This window comes from Electrona antarctica (assembly GCF_951216825.1).
Source record: "Electrona antarctica genome assembly, chromosome: 7".
In the NCBI taxonomy this organism is placed as follows: Eukaryota; Metazoa; Chordata; class Actinopteri; order Myctophiformes; family Myctophidae; genus Electrona; species Electrona antarctica.
Genome location: NC_136812.1, coordinates 18,783,624 through 18,808,514, shown reverse-complemented (window position 1 = coordinate 18,808,514; position 24,891 = coordinate 18,783,624). Strand labels below are relative to the sequence as shown.

At 40.3% G+C, this 24,891-nt stretch overlaps 2 protein-coding genes across 5 annotated transcripts; both read right to left on the bottom strand.

Annotated features, from left to right (window-relative positions):
- Window positions 1-1,841: 1,841 nt before the first annotated feature.
- On the bottom strand, window positions 1,842-6,904 carry LOC306926150 (uncharacterized protein). The gene is made up of 7 exons (XM_079505410.1): window positions 6,749-6,904; window positions 6,140-6,255; window positions 5,914-6,020; window positions 5,512-5,704; window positions 4,702-5,020; window positions 3,417-3,451; window positions 1,842-2,705 (listed from the first exon to the last, which is right to left on the bottom strand). Exons 2-7 carry the CDS (start codon window positions 6,240-6,242, stop codon window positions 2,686-2,688), a joined length of 777 nt encoding a protein of 258 aa, XP_079361536.1. The 5' UTR covers window positions 6,243-6,255; window positions 6,749-6,904; the 3' UTR covers window positions 1,842-2,685.
- A 2,641-nt stretch (window positions 6,905-9,545) lies between these two features.
- LOC306926947 (cold-inducible RNA-binding protein B-like) lies at window positions 9,546-24,493 on the bottom strand. Of its 4 annotated transcripts, XR_013790460.1 has the most exons (9): window positions 24,414-24,493; window positions 24,149-24,196; window positions 17,874-17,987; window positions 16,906-17,012; window positions 16,560-16,692; window positions 15,369-15,555; window positions 14,985-15,046; window positions 9,932-10,008; window positions 9,546-9,633 (listed from the first exon to the last, which is right to left on the bottom strand). XR_013790460.1 is itself a non-coding variant. In XM_079506474.1 (8 exons), the coding sequence occupies exons 1-8, from the start codon at window positions 24,448-24,450 to the stop codon at window positions 13,750-13,752; spliced, it is 705 nt and encodes a 234-aa protein (XP_079362600.1). In that variant the 5' UTR covers window positions 24,451-24,493; the 3' UTR covers window positions 10,889-13,749. The 4 variants fall into 4 exon arrangements, 3 of the variants coding, with proteins under 3 accessions (XP_079362602.1, XP_079362600.1, XP_079362601.1); XM_079506474.1 differs by lacking the exons at window positions 9,546-9,633; window positions 9,932-10,008 and adding an exon at window positions 10,889-13,766; XM_079506476.1 differs by lacking the exons at window positions 24,149-24,196; window positions 24,414-24,493 and having other exon boundaries at window positions 17,874-17,908.
- Window positions 24,494-24,891: the final 398 nt, after the last annotated feature.

The following is a 24,891-nucleotide window of genomic DNA, read 5'->3' as shown; positions in this document are numbered from 1 at the left end:
TTATAAAGTAGAGAATCACATAATGCTACTCAAGGTATAAATAAATAAATAATTCCTTTCGCCATATTATTTGTGCTCAATGCATTTGTTTAGTAAAAGAATACTAAAGCTGAGATATTATTGATGAACTAAGGTAACATAGTACACGAGTACTCGTAAGAACACTCAGAACACGCCTGAACCCTCTAGTTACTAGAGGGTTCAGGCATGTTTTGAATTTAATCAACTATCTTTCTGTCCTTTCCCTAAGTTGACCAAGACAGCCGTTCTCAACAATCATGTGGGCCCCATTGGATTTCTGGGCCCAGGAGATCACACTCAGCTTCGTGTGTGTCTGGTATCTGGCTGGGGTAGACCAGACAAGGTGAAAAGAAACATGTCTCCCAAGCTCATGGTGTTGACACTCTGACTCACTATGGCTGAGAAACATCTGTACTGCTCTGAAGGAGAAAAGGGACCAAGCCATGTAAGTACTTAAGTAAAGGAAGTGGTTCAATTAGGTTCAAACTGGACACAGAACTGTTGTTCTCAGTCACTGTATAATAATTGTGTGTGTGTGTGTGTGTGCTTGCCTTCCAGGGAGACTCAGGCAGTCCTCTGGTATGCAAAGATGGCCTGGTACACGGGATAGTGTCCTTGACCTTCACCCGGGAAGTACCACACCAGCCGAAAAAACAATCAATCCATGCCTTCATCAAGGTCGCTGACTACAATGACTGGATTGATGGAAATCATTTGAGATACAATTCTGAAATAAAGAAACACTTCAAATGAAATTGAAGGTTTTGCTTGAGGCCACTTCACAAAGTTACAGTATGCGCAGTCATCTTTTTTTAAATACTCTTTGTAGCAATTTAATTGTGTGTTACGTTTTTGGAGGACTCTAGTGTAGGAGCACTGTCTTTGCACTTTGACTGCTCATAATGCTGACACAGATAATACCTACTGCAACTATACTATACTTCATGATACGATGGTGTCGCATGCCAGAAATAGCAGATCGGATCTACAAGCTTGCAGTGCAGTGATTGTAGATCCACAATTTTCATTTTTAAACTAATGCGGTCATACAAAAAAAACACTGAAAGCATGTACACGCCCAGCCGTGTTAAATACTAATTTGATGCTGGAAAGAAAAACTAGCTGATTTAACTAATGGTTTCATTGTCAAGAGACCAATACATATGTACCCAGTTTTAAAAAGGAAAATTAAGTCTTGATTTCCTGATTTTCTATTATTCTTATGCATTGGAATATTAATACTTAATAATTTGATACTTTAATGTTGCTGCCATTGCTTTACTTTGTATAATAAAATATAATTGGAGTTTCGGAAGTCTCCTCAAATGACCACTGATGTCTTTCAGAGTGGAATTACAATCATACATAAGGTATAGCAGTTGCGGTACAAGTTTCTCAAAAAGAAAAAGGTCAAGTGAAAACCTAAGTCCACACTGCCACCTTGTGGGGAAAATGCAAAACTGTTCAAAGATCCACTCGAAAGATTCAGTAAAAACTGAATCCAATTCTGTGTACATCAGTCATGTAATTCTTTGCATGACTGGAAATAAAAACGTCTGGGTTTCCGAGGCTACAAAAAGAGATGCACAATTGCCAATGTGGATACAAATAAACATTATACTTTGACTTGGAATCAGTTAGTATATTGCCGTAGAGGATTTTCATGAGGGTTAAGATCTGTTGTTTTGTAAACCTCCTGTTTTGGTCCAGGACAAGATAGCCAAATACTATCTAGTATTTATTTTGACAAAAATGATCAAAATTATAGTGTGGTTGAAATGCTCAAACAGACAGCTATGAAATTAAGGCAGGGGCAGACATATGTAAAGTCTTTTTTTATTTTTGAAAAATACAAACATGAAATCATACGTTTTGAAAAAAATAATAAAATCAGATGAGAATAATACCAGTCAACTCTTATTGTCAGAATACCTTAAAAACGTAAGGCAGTTTGCTTTTCGTAACTCAGTGTTTAAAAACATTTGTTTCACCTGATTTAAAAAAAGACAACAACTTCCTTTGTCCATAAAGTCACTGAAATCAGACGAGGAAGCCGAGAATAGTCAATTGAGCAAATGACCTATGACCTGAATCATTGTGGATACTGAATACTAGAATATGTCATACAGTATTTGTTTGTCTTCATATTCTGTTTTTCCTTAGACAGAATGTGCAAACAAGGACGGCAATGAAATCCCTTTTCTGCAGGCTCACCATCATAGAGTGAACAGCAGCAGCAAACTACAGAACACAACAATTCTCAAGTGAAGATACATTCTCTGCCTTCTAGACTGTCTCTGTATGCATATGTGCCTGCAGATCTGAAAGTGAGGCAAAGCACACTTAGCGTAGCATAAAATCAAACGTTACCTTCAGCTCAGTTACAAAATAAGAAGGCTTGATGGAAAAAACAAAACCCCAAAAAACAAGTTATCAAAATCAAAAACTTGGAAAAGGACCAGTAAGGATGGCTCACAGTGCAAGCTATCCCTCCCCTGAACTTATCCAGGACTGCTCTTACTAATTGGTTCAATTTTTTTGTTTGGGTACAGCAGGCTCTGCACTAGAGTAAGACTCCGTTTAGGTCCACTGTCATCAGAAAACTGGCCCTCGACGAGGTGTGATATGGGCGTTACCTACATAACAGACATCTGCTATGGCAGTCTACCAACCGCCATCATCACCTAAAGAGAGGGAAAGGGGGAGCAAGAAAAACAGATTACAAGGACTCCATTAGCAAGAACATTGGGCATTCTCTTGTAGATGACCTAATTAATACACACCTTCGTATGTTGAGCAAATGTCTGGATCATGCCTCATCTATATTGAGTAAAGTAACTTAAATTAACCACTAGCAGTTTCATGTTTAAATTGTTGCATTCATTTGTATAGGTTGCACATATATGAATACTTTTGCATTTGGTCATCATTTCATCGCTGTCACTTGGTGCTAAAACTTTAATCAGGGACACTTCTGACACAGACCAGGGCTTGAAGGAAAACAGCTTCAGATTACTAGTAAACTAGTCCTTACGTTCAAAGAAAGGTCCTTTGATTATTAATGAGGTCGTCCAGGGAATTGGATCCCCAGCCAGTGTGGAGGAAGGACCTACATGATATAATCTATGCTGACAACTTGAGGCACTCATTTTTACTTTACCTTTTAATGAAAGTCCAATATATGTTTTAAATAACCATTTGTTAAATAGGACTATGCAAGCCTTATGATGAAGCTATTCCAGCTAAGAGAAATGAAGACTATCTCTTAACAGAAGCCCAATTAATGGTCTGAATCCTGTCACTAGCTGAATGGCACTGGATTGCCGCCTACTTGCTCACTATCAAGCTACATTAAGAAGCCTAAACATAGCCATCATAGCAGTCTCTGTACGAACCTCCTGAGCGGTCTCCATATCCTCCTCCTTGCGCTCTGTACAGATAAATACAAACGGAGAAAGATGTTAATTTAAAGAAAGGAACTGAAGATTGAGCCAGTCAAACCACATGTGACTGAGAACCTGCCATCGCGCAAATTCCAGCTTTTCACCAGAGGCGAAAAACTTTTTGTTTTTAGTTAATAGCACAGGCACTCTTCACATACTAGAGCATGTCTGAAATAAGTGTCAGAGCTGAAATCGACATGTAAATATGAAATAAATGCTTAAACATGTAGCTAGGCGTTAGAGACCACAGAAGTGGACCTTTCAAGCCTGTTTTCTCAACTCGCTGTTTTCTGCAAGACATTGCAGACACACTCTATAAGCCTCTCCAAAACTGGTGGGTCAAACTGAACAACCAATATGTCAATCTGAAGCTATGATTCCCTGCTTTCATGACACATGAAAAAACGAAAATTCAAAAAATCCAATGGCAGTCCCTCAGTCAAATTTGGTCACACATTTTGTTATGGCTCTGCTTTACAGCCATTGGGAATTGCCATCAAAGTCATTATTTCTTTCAAAGCACTGAAAACTTCTCAACTGCCTGCATAGCATTCTATGGCTGTGTCCAAGCTAGGAAAAAAGTGCAGTGGTTCAATTCTCGATGACTAATGTGTGTTGTTGTCATGCACAAGTTTACTGAAATAAAGACATGAGGCTGATATTTGTTGTTTTTGTCTATCAGACTATCACCAAAAGAAAAGTTGTTTTACATAGGCACCAATGGAAACATCTGACACGTTGATCAATACAAATAACCTATAAGCTCTAAATGTCAGAATAGTTACTCATTTGGAAATGGGTGGCGGTTTAGTTTTGCCAATATTTGTCTTTCTAAACAGTGTGGAATTACAAACGGAACAGAAATATTGTAATGTATACTACTGTCGGCTCAGTGTACTAGCTTTGTACCAGTAGGCTTTTTTACGACACGTCATGAGACCAGACATGCTTCCTGCGGAGCAGGTTGAACGTGAGATTGACACAAAGCTGACAGTACTGGTAATACATGTTTTTTTTTTAACCCATTCAAATCGGGAAAGCAGCCGTGTCCTTTTCGATTTTAGCGTTGGCGATTCAAAAATAGCAGATATACACGCTCACAGCTCATCACTTTGTGCCATGCTGCGAGCTTGTACATCTGTTTTTTTTTTTAATGTTGAAAGTGTGAGAACTAGTGATTTAGAAGGCATTTGTACAATCACTAGAATCAGGTCTTAATGTGTTAAGGCATGTTCACCTGTCTCTGTTGTAGTAGCCTCGCTCCTGGTAGCTACCTCCACTTCTGTTGTCGTACCTTCCACCGCCTCCACCACCACCACCACCACCACCACCACCACCACCACCATAGCTACGGTCCCCACCTAAAAAATGAGAATGAGAGACATTACACGTTTGCATGTAATAACACTGTATTACCCTGTCTAAAGCTAAATAAACTGGTGCAATACTTAGTTCGACACTATTATTGGTCCGACAGTCATTAGACTGACAACCTACCTCTATCCCTAACCTAACCCTAACCGCAAGCACGGGAGCAGTGCATGTTCGAGCAGTAGTCAAACCGTTGTTCCCACATTACGGACTAATGCTCTGTGTAATCCCAGCTCTGCTCTCAAATAAACAGTTACATCAGATTCAGTATTCAGATTACATGGTTTAATGCAAAAATAAAATCTGAAACTGAAAATGTTTGCATGACCATGTACGATTTGTGAAAGAGTATGAAATGAGCCCTGCACACCAGAACCGTTTCCTAAAGAATGAATTAACGTAATATGTAAAATTATGATGTTAACGCTTGTTTTGATTAGAATCGTAATCTTGGATTAGATTCAGAGATAAAAGGTGGGAAGATGATTTTGGTGATTTGAAAAGACGGAGATCTTAGCCATTGGCAGTAAATGTGTTAAGAGCAATGGCAGGCCCACAGAACAGATTCAGCAGTCAAGTAAGCGAGCCATTTATTCACTGCACATACACTGGACTGGACAGTGAAGGGGTATTTGGAATTAATTCGGGACCTTGACAGAGCAGATGAGCAACTTGCCTTGTGAGAAGCCACGTCCACCACGTCCTCCGCCGCCTCGGCCCCTGCCACCGAACCCACCCCCACCCCCACCACTGTACCCTCCTCCACCTCCTCTGCCCCCGCCAGCGCCTCCACGGAAGCCTCCACCCGAGCGACCACCGCCGCCAGATTTGCCAGCCTGGTCCACGCGGATCTGCCTGCCGTCCAGAGACTAGGGCAGACCAGAGTGGAAAATGTGTGTGTTAAAGAATGAAATCAGTGGATAAACAAAATACATATTAGTCATAATATTCAAGGAATCCTGTTTCAAACTTTACTTGAGCAATGAGTATGCAACATGAACTGAATCTGTAAGAAAATCAGGGAGCAGGAACTTCTGTATTGTTAATGCAACCTGTGATTGATTTGGATTTTTTTTACCTTGCCATTCATAGCCATCATAGCATCCTTGGCATCATCTGGATTATCAAACGTGACAAAACCAAAGCCTCGGGACCGATGAGTTTCCCTGTCTTTGATGACGACGACTGAAAATGCAAAAATCGAACGAATTTGTCTTTCAGCTTACTGCACAATTAATTCAACACAAACCCCGTTAATTTACAGGCTTATATCACCAATTGGTGGAGATGTATTTTTAACTTGCCTTCAGCTATTTGCCCATATTTGGCGAACACATCCTCCAGAGATTGTTCCGTGGTGTCAAAGCTGAGTCCTCCCACAAAGAGCTTCCCTTCGTCAGAAGACATGATTTCTGGTCACCTGCCGCAAAAAGAAAACACATTTCAAAATTGTAGCCCATGTATACATAAATACAGCGTATTGGCGCTCAGCGAGCTGAGGACGGGTCTCTGCCCGCCTGACGCCACAGTGCAGCCCCCCAACATGCGCTAGGCCTAAATTCAATCCTATTGTTCTGTCAAACGTTTACATTCAACCAGGACCAATTCAGACTCGAGTCTTATCGATTACGTCGCATCAAAACATTACAAAATACCCGAGTTACGGGTAAATGTTTAGCTAGGCGGCGTTATCAACGGTAAATATTTACAGGAGGTATAATGGTGGCCGAGAGCCGTTCCCATTAGCATTGTAGCTAAATGCATTACACAACTCTAGGATGCTAACGCTCGTGCGTGGCCTCCGTCTCGTCGGGCATTATGACCTGCGGTTAGATTCCTCAAAATGGTATTCGGTCTCGGTTCGGTCTCTTGGCCTGGGTTTACTCGAGTATAATTGCAAGTATTGCACTTACCAGAGATAATTATGAAGACAGATTTCCAGAGGAAAAACCCCGTCGATCCAGCATGCAACCTGCAGCAGAGACGAAAAGACGGAGGGGGGGAAGCGTACAGTTTAGACCCGCCCACCTAATTGGATTATGACGCTCCGAGTCAGTATTAATTATCATAAATATTATTTACGTCTTGTAGCCTACTTATGTCAGCGCCGTTGTGCAACCGACATTCAACCACCCATCAGTCCATGTCTTACTTAATCCCGGATTTGTTTTACTGTAAACAATACCGACATACATTTTATAAACGTATACAAAAAAAATGTCTTCTTTTTTGCATAGAAGTGTACATGTGTACCATACGTCTTTAAATGTTTTTGATTAATTGAAAATGGAGGACCCTTATGTTAACAAGTCTGCTTTTTTTCTGGTTTTATCCTCATTTTGTATTGACCTGTACTTTCCTTGAAATGTACCCATTCTGCAAACTGTACAATTTTCAATCAATCTTTCTACCTGGCTATACACAGCATTATTTATTACACTCAGGCAGGGAGTGAAAACAAAGTTATTCACCTCAAGCTTTTCCCAGCACAGCAGTGTGGGAATTGAACTGGTGAGGTGACCTTCCAGTTACAGCAACAAACTGACTTCTCCAATTCTGCATTCAAACCACAAGATTGCTTTTGATGAGGAGATCATCTGGCTCCCTGGATAATAATAGCATCATAATCTGGTCAACCGCCCTCCCCTCAAACTATTATAGCATCATAATCTGGTCAACCCCCCTCCCCTCAAATTATATTATAGCATCATAATCTGGTCAACCCCCTTCCCCTCAAACTATTATATTATAGCATCATAATCTGGTCAACCCCCCCTCCCCTCAAACTATTATATTATAGCATCATAATCTGGTCAACGCCCCTCCCCTCAAACTATTATACTACACAAGCGGCACTAGAGACATCCTTTTTTATTTCAAAATTTTGTTTATTTTGTTTTTCAATTGATAGGGAAAGTGAACAGATGAGTGGTTGCAGATCGGTGATGGCACAAACACACATCCATAGGTGCGTTTGTGTTGCATTTGTGTTGTTCGTTAACATAATTCCTGGCACAATGAATTTTCTCAGACATTCATAACAGCTAATATCGGACACTCAGTCATGAACATTAAATTACCATAATTTGATGATATTTAATAATTGTTGGTTTTGCGTTTATATTGTTCATGGGGCCTATCATTTAAATGGTGCTGGGCATTATGGCCAAAACATATTTTTCTTATTGGGGTTTTCAAATAGTAGTTTGATAGAGGCCCTACCCCCCTCCCAAACTAGGGTCCTATGAAATCCCCCAAATTTCATTTATTTCACATATGTTTTCCCTTATCTTTTTTGCGGTTAGGTTTAATGTAAGAATGTTAACTACAATAATACCAGATAACAAAATTGCATTTTGATATAACGTATCAAACTCGATTCATAAACACAATCGATACCGTACGGCGTACGACCTACATTTAGCCGTTAATGCTGTTCATTTCTTAGTAGCCTGGGAAGCATTCCTTTTCGGGTTTATGATCCGGTCGGGAGCGAATGGAAATTTACGTCATGTTGTAATCATCAGGCAGGAAACCACAAGCCGGAATCAGAAGTACCCCAAATAATTCCCGTGATCATAACTTTAGGGCCTACCCAATAAAATCCTTGATGCAGCGTAGTTTTGCTGATTTTTAAAATATAAATGTGACTGAGTGTACTTTCCAGAGACTATTTATCATCTGTATAAATTTGTTATCCCATGGGGAAATTCGATTTGTTTTGGGTAGGCCCTAAAATTATGATCGTGGGCAATTTTGGGTAATTATTCCGGATGACTACAAATCAGTGACTACAACATGACGTAAATTACCATCTTGCTCCAGACCAGTTCACTGCGATTTAGTAACAGACCCGGCTTTCCACCTAAGGTTAATTTCTTAGAGGTTATCTTATTTGTTGCTGTCCCATCCCTGCATGTTTAAGCCCGATTTATACTAGTTGTGCACTGGTGTCACAGAGAGTGATGGATGGCTAAAGTGAACAATAATGCTCACTAATTAAATTACAATTTCCTCCCAATCTCAAAATTCCATTAACATCATTTTAATGTACCTTTTTTGCCTTGGTGGTTAAGTGTTGCAAGGCTTGGACATACCTTTGTCGTTTTATAAGTTTAGAGCAGTAGCATGGTTTCAATGTAATTGTGAGTGTATGGCTTTTCTGTAATTATAGATTATATAACTCACCAGCACTCACTTGCTCCTTTTAGGAGTTCTTGTTTATTTAGTCAAATGTCCCAGCACAGAAAATCATAAACGACAGACTTTCGGCCCACAGGCCAGTGTGAAAATTCACACTGAGGAAGGCCTGCAGGCCAAAACGTACGGGCATCTGACTAAATAAACAAGAAATCCTAAAACGACCAAGTGACTGTTGGTACTTTCTAAAGGTACTCTTTCTGCCAGATCCGTGCACCCGATACCCGTGAACTATTCTTCTGACGAGTGCTCACCTCTTTTTCAAGTTAGCCTACATAACACCACTGTGTTTATCTCTGCACAATTTATGTAGGCTACTAAAAAATTACCTTACCTTACTACTAGTTCCAAAATGGAGCAAGATAAGTAGTTGTGCGAGTTCATAGCTCCAAAATAAGGACTAGTAGTGGCCAGCCCCAATTCCTCCTTCACAGGAATTTGGTTTACTGTCACATGAAGCCTAAGGTAATTAAGTATACCCATACCCAAAAAAGACACCAACACAGCTGGTCTTCTCAAGTGCTCATCTTTATGTCTTCAGCTTTTCAAGCCTTGATTGGTGGACTTCAGAGCAGTTTCATGTCATCCTATGTGGAATCTGTAATGAAGAGATATATTCAGGCAGTTATTTAACAGTCCTGCAAATAAAGATGCAGGTAAGCATACATTTTCCACATGCATTTTTATAATCAAATTCAGCCTCTTCCAGTCTCCCTACTAACAGAAACATCTCTCAATTTTGGGAGAGCAGTTAAACAAATCAAATATATGTTACATTTTAGCAGAACTTATTGATCAGCGACATGATCTATATTTTAAGTGGAATAAGTAAATGCTACTTAACCATAAACTACAGTTTAATTATGCATACAGTAGATGTTAACAGGAAAACCTACCGTGTGCAAGGATGTACAAGGACAAAGGCATTGCAGGCATTGCAGTAAGACGAAGGAAGAGTCATCCAAGACTTAACCTGATTAAATGACAAGAAAGAGTAGTTAGTTTTAAGGACGCCCCTATTCAAGTGAACGTATTAGAACACACAGCATGCAGTTTAAATGTAATTATTAATCTACATTCAGTAAAAGTAAAAACTATTATTCAAGAGTTAATTTAACATTTAACAGGAATAAAACTATCGTTTCAAGACTCTGAAACAAGACAAACTACAGTCCGCTGAGGTGATACATTTGGCAATACACGCGAGTGCAATCTACACTTTATGAAGACAACTTTTCAATCAAAATGAAAACCATAAAAAAAAAGTTTTAGGTGAGTTTCAGAGGTCAGAAGTTGTGGAAATCTGGATTTTACACCAGTGGTATTTGGGCAAATAGTAATGGAATGTTCCAAAGCTCCTTGTTGAATTTAGAGGCTCTATAGAGGCTCCAACGGGCCCAAAAAGACAGGATAGGCTACTGGACGATGTCATGTATTTAGGAATTGGGCAGTACCACCAAGGCCTGAGGAGAACAACGCTGTTTGGACAAAGTGGAGCGAGGTAGATAGGAGACAGGATGGGACATCAAAATGAGAACTGTTTTGAGGGATGCGAACAGGAGAGCAAAATGGTTACCTCACATTACTGGCCTATCTCCAATTATGAACTAGCCAAGAGAGCAGCTTTCGCCAGAGACCAGAGGATTCACGTGTCGTTAGGGCCAACACTTCATTCTCCAAGGACTTTGATGATTTCCAAAACGATAGCGGCCAGAGCTCTTGGGTGTAATGAAGCATTATAACAAAACCAGCAACAGTAGCACCACAAGGACATTTCAGTCTGTCTGTCTGTCTGTCTGTGTAACATACCTGCAACCCACCCTCTATACCTCCCTACAACCTACCATTTATACCCAACCCAATCTAAACTTAGTAGACCTCATCTTGGAAGACCATCTAAGAGCCTTTAAAAAACAAAAAGTTACAGTACCTTATTTTGTAACAGCAACTATATACACCCTTAACACAAAACATACTCCTGTACATTAGCCACATGTCCTGTTCTTGCTAAATTTAAGAAGCTTTTCTTTTCTTTATCCCTCTATATCCTGATAGAGCATTAGGCACAAGAAATCAGAACATTTTCATCTGGTAGTTTTAATAGGGCTACATGAAGCCAGTATAAAGAAAACAAAAATATCAGTATTCAGTACATAGAAATCACATTTCTTGATGAAACACTTTTAAGACGGCAGTCCTAAGATCTGCTCAAATGTTGCCATCTGCAGCAATTTGTATTTAGTCCTTTTGAAGGGGCTAGAAAGTACCGTTTGATTTACTAAATTTTTAATATACATGTATTTTTAAGATGAGCTAGGACACATGTTAGACATCTCCTTGTTTCATATAATAAGGGAAAATTAGTTAAATGTGTGGCAAATCTGCAAAAAAATGCTTACCACTAGCTTTCTTCACAAATGTGTTCATAAAGGAGTCTACTATAACATATACATTTGTTCCAACCCAACTCCCTTGGGAGACTTTGTGACAGCTGCTGAAAGTTGGGGTACCATTAACAAACAATATAAAGCAAGTCTTTCCAAATGTCATTATACCTTAAGTAGCATGTGACGTGGCAAACTAGGGAGTTTATGATTCTGAATCCATTGCATTAGTTTTGCACCAAAAAAAACACTCCTTCGCCTAAAGATAGCCATAGCCGTCATCACGAATGTGATGAGGTCAGCACAAGTGGCTATGGCCAAATTTAGCCCAAGGAGTGTTTTTCGTGCAAAACTAATGCTTGGAATGGATCCAGCATCATGGAAACCCCTAAGTTTGACATGTCACATCTGTAACTTACTGGTTAAACATTCTTGAAATGCTTGTATGCCAAAAATCATAAACAGATGTTTTTTAAAAAAAAAGAAAAGACAAGGCTATGTTTTTTCTGGCTGCGAGTACGCACACAATACAGCAATATACAGTCTAACTACTTGTCATATATTTTATAATGTAGTATCCTTAGACATTGTGTACCTCATACACTGCCAGATCTATCCCAGCATATGGAATAATGCCTATAATATTTGGAATGTAGCCTTTGTAGAATGCCTTCACGCCTTCTTTCTTGAGGATAGTCTTTTTTTATTACTTAAAGCATAATGAAATCTTGCCTTATATTGGTTGTTAATGGTAATGGTAAACTTTCAGCAGCTGTCAAAGTTTACCAAGGGAGTTGGGTTGGAGCAAACACCTTTATGAACACATTTGTGAAGAAAGCTAGTGGTAAGCATTTTTTTGGCAGATTTGCCACACATTTCGCAAACTTTCTCGAACTAATAACCAGAACACTGTCCATCGCATTTCCGCTTTGGCTGGCAAAAGACAAACAACGGCTCTGTCCAAAGCATTCCATATATACAGTTGTAACAGCTTTAAGCACCTAAATGATTCAGACGCATTATTGATAAATAATATTACCCAGAACTCTTTAGTGTCTAGAATGTTTAACAGTAGAATGTGCCGACAGATACTGCAACACTTGCTTTCTCAAATTGCATCAGGAAGCAATTTAAACATGGGGGATTTCATCTGCACAAGCACAACTCTACATGGAGAGATCTGACTCACGTTTCTCTGAAGCCAACTGTAAATAGAGTTGGGGTGTCTAAAATGTAAATAAAATAAAATAAAAACTGTTTTGGACAGGATAAGTGAACTTATATTACATACAGAAGTAAAATCATTCTTACAGCTGACAATAATCCACAAGCGAGCCATGATGTTGGAACAACCAAACAACTTAATTCTTAAAGTAGGTAGAACAACCGAATATGAACCTTACTCATTGAATAGGTAGATTTATCTCTTAATATACCACCCAGTAACCTTTATCACAAGGTGGCTTTAGATAGTTTGGTGAGAAAGCTTTCAGCACAGCTGCATCTCAAAAATCATGTTACTACAAAGAATTAATGGTAATGTATGTATCAACTCTTCGAGTTGTTAAAATGTGTTTATGAGCTGTAATTAATTTCACTTCACGATCTAGCCCCTTTAACAAGTTAGTCATTTGACTATATAATGGGTGTTCACACATTTGCTGAAAATCATTACTTCCATTCCATTTAGCATTCCATCCTTGCTACGCTTGCATTGAATTGCAAAGCTGAAAGAACATTGGCATAGACCTTGATGGTAGGATCACAGCAGGTCAAGGTTACACAGAAGGGTTTGCAGTATTTTGAACACAGTATTATTTTGGTTCAATTCCAGGTTCACACAAACCATGTTGTTATTGATATGACTTTGATTTGTCATAATTCTGGCTTAATTTGATATAAAAGATAGCAGGCCATGTTGAGCAGCACCAGAGATCTCACCAAGTGATTCAGCAAAACAGTTTCCATTGCAAAAAAAGGCATCTCCATTTTAAATCAATTTCAGATTGTTGCCCAGTGTATAGTCATATTTAAACCAGGAAGAAAATATTAAACAAATATAATTACGAATTAGGACCCTACACAAAAACAAACTCCTAGTACTTGAAAACACTTATGGACAAATTCCAGGGTAAGAAAAAAGAAAAGAAAATCCCAAACGTTTGCAAGGGACTAGTCACTCAAGTCTGCATAATAACATATCGTACCATAAATCAGAGGGGGGGGGGGGGGGGGGGGGGAAATACGAGGGGGGGAAAATGTCTTCGAAGAAATCTTTACAAAAACAGCCAGTGGTAGTGCCGATCTTGCAATCAGGATGTTTTTTGTTTTTACTCGTGTGAGCCGGCTGAGGACAAGAAGTAGGCACAATCGTAAAGACACTGAAGCAGCATTTGGACATTTTTCCACAGAACACTCAAATCTTATGACCTACATGTTTTGCACTGATGCTGAAAAAATGATCTCAAAGCAATACGGAAGCTTCGAATTGAGTGTTTTCAATTGTCCAAAAAGGGGGAAACTTGTGAGGGAAATGACCACAGGAAATTTTCATTTTCTAATAGATGGAAGACTTAGAAGAGTAGGTTGAGTATATGAGTTATAACATGTTACCCAAGAAGACAACATTTCTGTAACTGTTTTACTCAGCGTTGGTGAGGACCTTTCATAGTTTTACTGACGTCCAGAGGTTAAATTGGTCTAGAGATGAACTGGGTTCCACCTCCTTCAATCCAAATTCTTCAACGTTACATATAAATGAAAAGGGTTAACCGTCCAATAAGTTCATCAATACGAGAAATATTAGTAATTTTATACAAAAGCAAAGAGTCATCAACTTCGGGTCAGCATCGGTTTCCCCGAGCAACAGGCTATAGGATCTTCGCTTCATAATTTAGAACTCCAGTCGGTCCTGTGTGGTCAAGTTAAGCAGTCTGTCTCTGAACGCCAAATGCCGGTGTGAAAGTAACCGTGTTCACAAAACAACTAAAGTTATGGTACAGCAGTGTCCATAGAAGAATTTAGATCTACCGCAAATAAAATATGCAGTAGTTAATCAAACTCCTCAGCCCAGTGTAAATAGTAACAGGATCCATTGCTCCTTTCAGCACGAAATAGCCTGTATACTTTCTGCTAGTTGGCCATCAGGAAAAAAAAAAGGACAACGCCCACCTATGGATGAATGTGCATCCAAGTATACTACAGCGAGTAGCTAGAACACCATCAGCTGGGTGAAGACAATTCAGCTTTTTATGCATGAGTGCCATCTACAACGACCTTGATTCTTAAAATGTTGACCTTTTTTATGAGCGTCACTTAGGTCCTCTGTATTGCTTGACAATCTGCTAGTTGGACTTTAAAGCTGAAAAGGTTGATGTAATTTGAAAGAAAGATGGGATTCTGACAATATGAACAGGGCTGTATATATTTTTTTTTATACAAGCTTAACCTCCAAGATCTTTGGATGAGGGTTCCCCTCCATACAAATACCCAATTTAACCCCTGCACGGTCCAGTGGGTGAAATTTATATAAGAACCTACTGCATGAGATTGTTCCGATACTCACCATAGCTGTCATAGCTGTCTCTGTATGATCCTCCCGAGCGCTCACCATATCCTCCCCGACTCCTGTGACACAGAACATTTGTATAATTAGACCGCAAGAGTGGATTTATAAATGCCAATATATTCATTACTCATATTCGAGGGGAATTGTCCATTGCATGAATCAGATTGAATACTTGCTGGAGTTTCACTGCTACAAAAGATGACCAATTGAGTGCACCACATTTTCAGCTGAATCAATTACCAACAGATACATGATTAGCCGCACACAGCTATAGATGCTCTCACACTCAGTGCTACTTTATTTAAGCTACAACGTTGCCATCTGGTCATCGTCACATTTTTGTGCGTGCTTTACTTTGTAGTGTATCCCCATGGTTCTCACCTACTATCCTTGTATCCACCACCTCCTCCACTGCCGCCTCTCCTGTATCCTCCTCCAGAACTATAACTTCTCTCTTCACCACCTCCGTAGCTTCTGCTGCCACCACTATAGCCTCTGTCTCCACCAAATCCTCTATCTCCGCTATAACTGCGGTCTCCATAACTCCGGTCACTATATCCACCACCACCTAGAGTGACATGAAAAGAAAAAGGGTAAGGTTTGAGGTTGGTGAAGCTGTGTGGTATTGTGTGTGAAGTTACCGTTTCTGGCACCATCCATTACACAAATGCATACAAAAATAACATGACAAGAGGCAGTAACCTAATGTTGCAGCTCTAACAGAGTGTTAAGTTTCTGTTTGGTACAGTGGCCATTCTGAAGAGACCACATGGACAGTACATCATTTTGGAAACGTGCTGCAAATTGGCAAAGTAAAAGCAAATTGAGGGAACATGTGCACCAATCTGACAGAACATACACACTACACAGTATTTCACAAATGCAAGGCAAATTCAGAAAGCAGATGCAAATACAACATGGCAAGAGACACACAATAGAACAAAATGTACATGATTGATGTTTCTAGAGCACCGTCAATATGCTGCACAGACATCGTTTTGGGGAGTTGCAGTTTCGTTGCTTTTAGCGGGAAAATACAAGCAAATCCTGTTCTAGGCAACTTTGCCTAAGGCTGTAACAAAAGGTTGAGCAGCTGCATTTTTGTGAAACCACAAGAGTACACATTACACAGTAGTTGAATCTTCAGTGTTCTGTTGATCCATTGGTTGACTTATTTTTTTGTTAAATTCATTAATACTCAGGATTTTACAGTGTATCACAGGCTGAACCATTTAGGGGGTTATCTAAATTACAAAAGTGGGGATGGCTTCTAGATATTTCACTTTCAAACATGTTTGGGGTCACTTTAACATCTACTCTGGTGTTTATGAGCACTCCAGACAGTTTTTGACTTTTGTAGATACTAATTTTATCAGACACGCCCACTGCCCTGCCCCTTCCTATACTAAACCATTGTAATATTCTTACTACTTGGTTCTGGTGACAGACATTGTATAATGAATAAATAAATAATAATTAAATAATATAAGTGAAATTATCCTTTTCAGAGCAGACAGCGGAATGATCCACCTTGCAAAGGCCAGTCCTAACCTGCCAAAAAACCACACCCACCTCTTGATCCGCCCCCTCTGGAGAATCCTCTTCCTCCACCACCACCACGGCCGAAAGAAGAACCACCTCGGAAACCGCCTCTCCCTCCAGACTTCCCGGCCTCATCGACGCGGATTGGCTTTCCATCAACAGTCTGAGATGACAAGATAACCCAAACAAAAGAGTCGTAATTTTGAACACAGAACATGTCCAAGACAATTCCTGGTTTTACCCCAATACGCCTGAAATCTAATTATGAATTGTACCACTGTGAGTTTCTTTCGATTCGTTTTGGGCTCGCCTTAATTAAATAAAGCCACATTTTCCATGAAGTATAACATCCACCACAACAATAACCACCACTCACTTTTCCATTCATGCCAAGCAATGCGTCTTTGGCATCTTCAGGGTTTTCAAATGTCACAAAACCAAATCCCCTGGACCTGTTTGACTCGCGATCTCTCACGACATCAACTAAAAAGACACAAGTTATTCCAAGCATTATTCAAGAATTATTGTCACATATACCGTCAACAATAGACCACATAAGTCCTGACATCACTGCTGCTAGATGGCGCTATTCTCCCCTGGTTCATGTTTCTTTGTGTTGCAATTCCCATAGGTAGGGGGATCTTAGATAGCCTCATAGGACTGTTAAAAAAATACACAAATCACCCTGACGATTTTACTCATTATGAAGCATCGACTGAAGGTGGAAATATACCCAAAGAGTAACACAATAAATTAGTCTTGAGTCTAGAAACGAGTCAAACAACCCAAAGACTACATTTCCGGGCTGCGCCCGTCGCACACAACATACATCACACCCAACGCTTATTGTCTTGACAGAGCATGACGTATTTTAGTAATGACATTGATTTCGGACCCGGAAGTGTAGTTTCAACATTTTTACGGCAGAATGAATTCCATTTTCTCCTGAAACAGGCTGTATCAAATATAAATGATCATAATAAATGATGCAGTGCCACCCCCCGACAGAAAAGCCTGGATGATTTGTTTATTTTTGGAACATAGTTCTTATATTAGGCGATCTAAATCACTCTATGGAGATTACAACACAAATAAATAAATAAATCACACCCGTGTGAAGTGAGGGGCGCTCACTCCATTAGTGTTTACACAAACACTCAAAGCTGGCCATTCATTGTCAATGGCATTCAATGTTTGTGTTAAGACAATATTTGTGTTTACACAAACCCTCAAAGCTGGGCATAGGAGGGGCTAGCGCCCATCAAAAACACAAACTAGGGGAATCGCGCCATCTAGCGGCAGTGTTAAGTGGTCTATGGAAAGGTAGGCCAGCCACCAGCATACCTTTGGTAATGCTTCCATACTTGGAAAACGCCTCCTCGAGAGAGGTTTCATCTGTTCCAAAACTCAGTCCACCAACGAACAGCTTTCCTTCGTCAGACATCTTGGATGATAAATCTAAAAATGAACCAATCAATCAATTAGATTTGCTTTCCAAACAAATATCTTTATAGTTGTTGGCTGGGCAATGTAAAGCTATGACTGCAAAACAGTCATCATAATTCACAACACAACAGTTGAAGATTAGGCGCACAACGACATAAAAGGCAATATAAGATGACAGGCTAGGCTCAACTAGGCTACATAAAATGTGTAATCTCTAGTCCAGCTTTCTCTTGCTAATTTAATTCCCATGACATATACTCAGTTTACTTTTTTTATGGGGAAAAACAAAAACAGTATTTGATTCAGGGCTTCATGTGTGTAAGGCTTTCTGTTCCATCCAACAAGGTTAGACTTTCACTTGTAAATGTACATGCTGTCAGACTAGCTAGCTATGGAGGAGATGCTAACGTCCATCATAATGTTCTCACGTCTTTCACTACTACAATGACGCCAGTGTTCTTGACAAAAAAAACAGTGTCGAACAGGCGCACAGTAACCTTAAATCTCGATTATGTGTCTGTCAGAGTGTCGTGTTATAACGTTGGCTTTAAAACTGTAATGGTACCGATACTGCTACGTGGCTAAAATTAGCGTAGCAGCGAATAGTTTTGTTGGTTTTACAACATTGCGTGTGTCGCCGGCGGCTGCGAATAGCAATGAAGCAGCAACACAGATTGATATCTAATTTCAAAGGTTAATAAACATCACATTAGTTTACGTTACCAAAGGTTTGGCTCGTCAGTGTCTGTCAGACGGTCGGTCAGATGCAAAATAAACACTTCTAAAATGGCGTCTCTGTCTGCTTTGATTGGCGTCCCCCGGGGTCCCCTCCCTCCCTGTGTTTCCTTCATAGGGGTTCCTTTGATTGGCACGAGGAGGATGCAGCCGTGGATACAGCTCGCGTCACCGGGGCAGGCTTTTCGCAGCACCCGTGGGTTCCAATTTACTGCAGTGCTCAGTGCGCCTCGTATCCGGTCCAGAGCCCGCCTATTGTAATCGGTAAACATCAACTCTATGGGCGCGTTCGGAAATAGCGCACTGAGCGCACTGTGCAATGCAAACTAATAGGCGAGTGCGCTCCCGGTGCGCATTTCCTATCGCACCCTATGGTAAAAATATGGGTAAACATCTTAGAGTATATACTCTAAGGTAAACATGCACAAGAAGAGACCATTTTCCGTATCCGCTCTAGATTGTCTTCTTCTTCTTCTTTTAGGGTTTCCGGCAGTTTAGACGCTACTAGGCGTATTACTGCCCTCACTGGTTTGTTTGTTCACCTACTCAGATCCTCTTATATACAGTACACCAGTACTATGCAGGAACTGCAGTACTGCCTTTGTAATCAGCTGGTGATTCTCACTGTGGCCAAATAAAGAGCAAATAGAAAGAGCCTCTATTCCTACCTCTGTCATCCTCGAGAAGAGCACCTGTCTTTCTGTTCTGCTCTAGATTGGACGAATCGCTACCATTAAAAAAATATATCCTGGCGATTCAGAATAATGAAGTGAAACGAAATGAAAATTCAGACTGAGTGTCAGGCTACCAGCCTTCTGCCCCTTTCTAAACATTTTAGCCCCTTTTAATTTTTCTAGTTTTGTGGTGGATAGTAACTGACAGGAGCCTCGGACCCAAGCTGTTCCTTAGCAACGCAATTGTTGCTGTCATGTTCTATTCGTCACTGGTCCACTTGGTGGCAGCACTGCCAAGTTTCCCAGTCATGGATGCAAGTCATGGATGTTCTAATCTAATAGTAGGCTATAGTTTTCCTAATTACGTCATATTTTCTCTTTATTGTTAATGACATTTAATGTTGTGTTGGCACCGTTTGTTTTACATCACCATTACCACCTAATCAACATGAGTTAGACTTTAATATATTAGCGCCCCTCACTTCACACAGGTGTGATTTTTATATAGCATTCGGAGATTGTGGAATACTTAAAAGCTGGATGAAGGAGCCCCTCAAAAATTGGTAGGCTATAGGCCTAATTAGGTAGTATCACTGAGGTATATCGCTAATCTTAGGCAACATGATAAAAGAAGATGTCAATAGAAGAAATAACTAGGCATAGGCCTAAAGCCCAAATTTAAGGTGATGATGATAGACTGTAGAGGTCCTCCAAAATCAAGAAAAAGCGCATCATCATCACCTTTATTTATACTCAGGAGTACAATTGAGGGCAAGCCCTCATAGCCGAGGTTACAATAGGCCTACAACACAACATAATCCAATTAAATTACATCTATTGCATTACATTTTAAAATGAGGGTAAACTAGAAAAAGTGCCCTTCTGGGCACAGGTCTCCACCAGGAGGATAGGAGTGCGTGTGTGATGTTTGGCAAAATGTTTAGGAGCAATATAAACGTGTGTGTGTGTGTGTGTGTGTGTGTGTGTGTGTGTGTGTGTGTGTGTGTGTGTGTGTGTGTGTGTGTGTGTGTGTTTGTGTGTGTGTGTGTGTGTGTGTGTGTGTGTGTGTGTGAGAGATGCGGCTTGGCCTGTTGTAGCGCCACCATGAGGCTGATTTGAAAACTGTCAAGTGGCATTTCTTCCAAAGCCTAGTGGGAATATGCATGCACGGTTTCACCACAATCGGACGCTGCGTTTAGTAGTTGTGTCGATTTGTACAAAGCGGGCTACTGTAGTGTCTTGCCATTATTTGTCGTATATTGAGTGTCCAGGAAGCACTTTTTACCCTGTTGCATAAATGATTGGAGAGGCCAGGCATGTCCTTATTTCTGTATCATTTTATTAAGGACAAAGCTTAGTTACCAAATTCATGATCAGTCCATTCCAGAGCCATCCTAGAGCAGTCCCATCATAGCTGTCCCTGCTCTCATCTGGAACCTGGCTATAGATCTCACTCTGACTGACTGACTCCTCGACTGACCTCTCTGACTGGATTCTGTGGATTCTCACTGGATTCTCCCTGGATTCTGGATCTCCGCACATTTGAGACCCTCTTTATAATTATCCCCAAATAGTGCATGTGGGGTGTGCACCACAAAGCCCTTGTATGTGTGTACGCACGTGCATGTGCGTCCCCAAATGTCTGCTAGACCACCGCATACTAAGTAGATGGTCACTTCTATAGATTATTAACACAATGGTATCCACGGTTCAATTCAATAGCCTTTACAATTTCATAGCAGACCTTTTCAACTGATCACATAGGCCCTTCTTGGAATGTGGCTGTGGGCCAGCTAATATCAAGCCTCTCAGAGCTCACATGCAGAAACTCAGCTAGTGAAGGTTTGTCCTACACAAACAGTATATGACATTATACAACATTATATGGATATTTCATCGTAATGTTGCTCTGTAATATACGACAGGTCCTCCCTTGACACATGAGCCAACATGTGTCACAAAACTCATAGGAAGGAGCCACATTAGAGTCCTCCCTCTGGCCGATACATGACTTACTTACTGGAACATCAGCAATTCAAAGAAATCACACAATAACAATAGAATCCAAAAATACCCTCAAAAGTTTCCAGCATTCAAATTACATAAAATCATCACCAGTGATCTTCATTACATTTACATCCTCATCATCAGTATGCTTGACTCTCTCTGTGTTTACTTCATTACATTTCATTTCATCTCATTTCATTTCATACACTTTAACACAAAAACACAGTAAAAATCGTTTTACACCCCAATAACTTCTCTGTAGTATAATCCATATCACTTTCAACAATCACATAACTCAAACATGAATAATGGCATAAATGATTAGTACACATATCTGACACTTAACACCATACATTGTCGCTTCTCCAACCCCTTTTGCTTTTACTCAAAAGCACTCCAATTATAGATCAATGTGTGTTATAACCTTTCAATCGTGACATCTAAAAGACCTAGCTTCAGTTAATGTCATGACTAAATTATAGCTATAATCATCCAATACTATTGACCCTCAAAAGTTTAGTTTTCCTTTAGGACATGCAGAAATTATCCATACATTATTTCAACCCTCCATATTTCCAAGGCCGGGGGAAAACATCAGATAACATCAGATACAACCCCACTATTTTCAACCCAATGAACGATAACGGTACAAATCACATCTGAGTATCAGCATTAATCCCTCACAACATGCAGCTGATTCACAGATCAACTTCCAACACATATACGTCAAAAAACAGAGTAATCTATGTAACAATAGATAATTCCACAGTCTTGGCCAAATACCTTCATTGACTTTTCCCCATTCACAAATTTAGTTGAATAACAATACGCCCTTTATCTAATCTTAGGACGGATTACACTTAAGCGTACGGCAGGGCCACTACCTCTCGTCTAACAAAGAGACATCTACTAATATTATTCCGGTACACATTATTATTCATTTTCCCAAATCTAGGCATATTCATCCCCATCAAGTCAATTTCTCTAATTCAAATGCCCTACGACAAAACCATCAACATACATGCCTATTATGTTGAATTAGACAAACACAGACACACATTTGAAATCAGATGTAACGATATTCATCTGATATAAAGATTCTTCTGTAACCGTTGCCCCTCTCGTTATCTCACGTCGACTGTTCCTTCAGCCAGCATGGCCAAATGAGGCTGTCCATGTCAACAGGTTGTATGCATGATGCAGTGCCCTGATGCACCGCACAGTTGTTGTCGAGCTGTCCTCTCTCCCAAACTGAACTGACTTCTCCATCTCCCCCCTTTCAGTCATGACAAAATGACTGAAAATGAGAAGTTGACGCACGTAAAAGCCACTGCAACTCTTTACAGACTAGGCCACTGCAAGGCAGAAACTCATGCTGCAAAGTGATGCGTTGCTGGGAGCCTGTAGATCTGTTGAATTGAGCCGAGCCTCCTCCTCTCGGTATCCGCCGCTGATGAACGCCTCCCTTTGAACACTGAATCGCCGAGCCGAGCAGAGTAGAATGGACCCCCCTCACGATCGCTGCTGAAGAGGCGACGCTGGTGGTGATGCTCGCTGACCCCTGACTGCAGCCCCTCTCTCCGGCCGTCTGCTGCCGTGGTGACGAAAACCATGGTGATGACGACGCACACCACTGCTGAAAGCCGCTGGTTGACCGTAGCCGTAGCAGAGACGATGACGGTCCCCGCCGAGCAGACTGAACTAAACTTAAATCCTCAATTCCAATAATCTGAATCCCTACAAGTTGTCATGGCCTTCCAACCACCTAAACAACAAGGTCAAGCACTCCCAGACACACTCCGTGACAAAACAAAGTTCTCTTCCTCAATCCGTCCCAGAGGAGCACTGCCCCCCCGAGCGCGAACAATGAGGCCATGATCTAGCTCGCCATCATTTGTAACGTCTTGCCATTATTTGTCGTATATTGAGTGTCCAGGAAGCACTTTTTACCCTGTTGCATAAATGATTGGAGAGGCCAGGCATGTCCTTATTTCTGTATAATTTTATTAAGGACAAAGCTTAGTTACCAAATTCATGATCAGTCCATTCCAGAGCCATCCTAGAGCAGTCCCATCATAGCTGTCCCTGCTCTCATCTGGAACCTGGCTATAGATCTCACTCTGACTGACTGACTCCTCGACTGACCTCTCTGACTGGATTCTGTGGATTCTCACTGGATTCTCCCTGGATTCTGGATCTCCGCACATTTGAGACCCTCTTTATAATTATCCCCAAATAGTGCATGTGGGGTGTGCACCACAAAGCCCTTGTATGTGTGTACGCACGTGCATGTGCGTCCCCAAATGTCTGCTAGACCACCGCATACTAAGTAGATGGTCACTTCTATAGATTATTAACACAATGGTATCCACGGTTCAATTCAATAGCCTTTACAATTTCATAGCAGACCTTTTCAACTGATCACATAGGCCCTTCTTGGAATGTGGCTGTGGGCCAGCTAATATCAAGCCTCTCAGAGCTCACATGCAGAAACTCAGCTAGTGAAGGTTTGTCCTACACAAACAGTATATGACATTATACAACATTATATGGATATTTCATCGTAATGTGGCTCTGTAATATACGACACTACTCCTGAAAAGTTTAGAAGCCAATCGTAGCCAATGAGGGTGGATTATGATAAATCAAACAAACCCGTCTTGATCACATGACTAAAATGCAATTATGCAATTAAATTGAAGATCCAACATTAATTATTCAACCTGTTGAAGACAGAAGTGTAGGCCCTATACTTACATTTCTCGGTGTTCTTACTGTTAGCCTCCCAGCACACAGCAGCCAGCACTGAAACACTAAAACACTAAACACACACACACACACACACACACACACACACACACACACACACACACACACACACACACACACACACACACACACACACACACACACACACACACACACACATCTCGTCAAAACAAAACACATCATACACATCAATTCCGAATATAAAATATGGTCCTTGTTGTTATGTTATTGAAATACAAGCTTGGATACTGACCAATGAGGACACACAGGAGTCGGAGGTTGGCGGCCATGTCGTCGTCAGATGATCAAAGCTGATCGACTCGATGTATACGTCCTGCTTCAAACCATGCTCTTTATATACTGTAGTCATGCTTATTTTGGATGTATTTGTAGACACAGGTCTTAACTACCAATCTTGAGAAGGTTTTTCGCATAACATTTCTTTCTAAAATGGGACATTCATTTAGTATGTATATTTATGTGATTGTGACAGTATTAGACACTTTTTTGGCAGTTTGAAATTGTGACCACTTGCTGAGGACAGACTTGGGTACAGAGCCTGCTTTTAACTAATTATAATAATATATAATGAAATTAATGTCATAAGAATACACAACTGTATTACCGATGTAATGTACATAATGTATCATTTAAAGTTTTCAATCTTTTGAAAACAGCAGATCTACATTTCCACAACTGTATATATATATATATATATATATATATATATA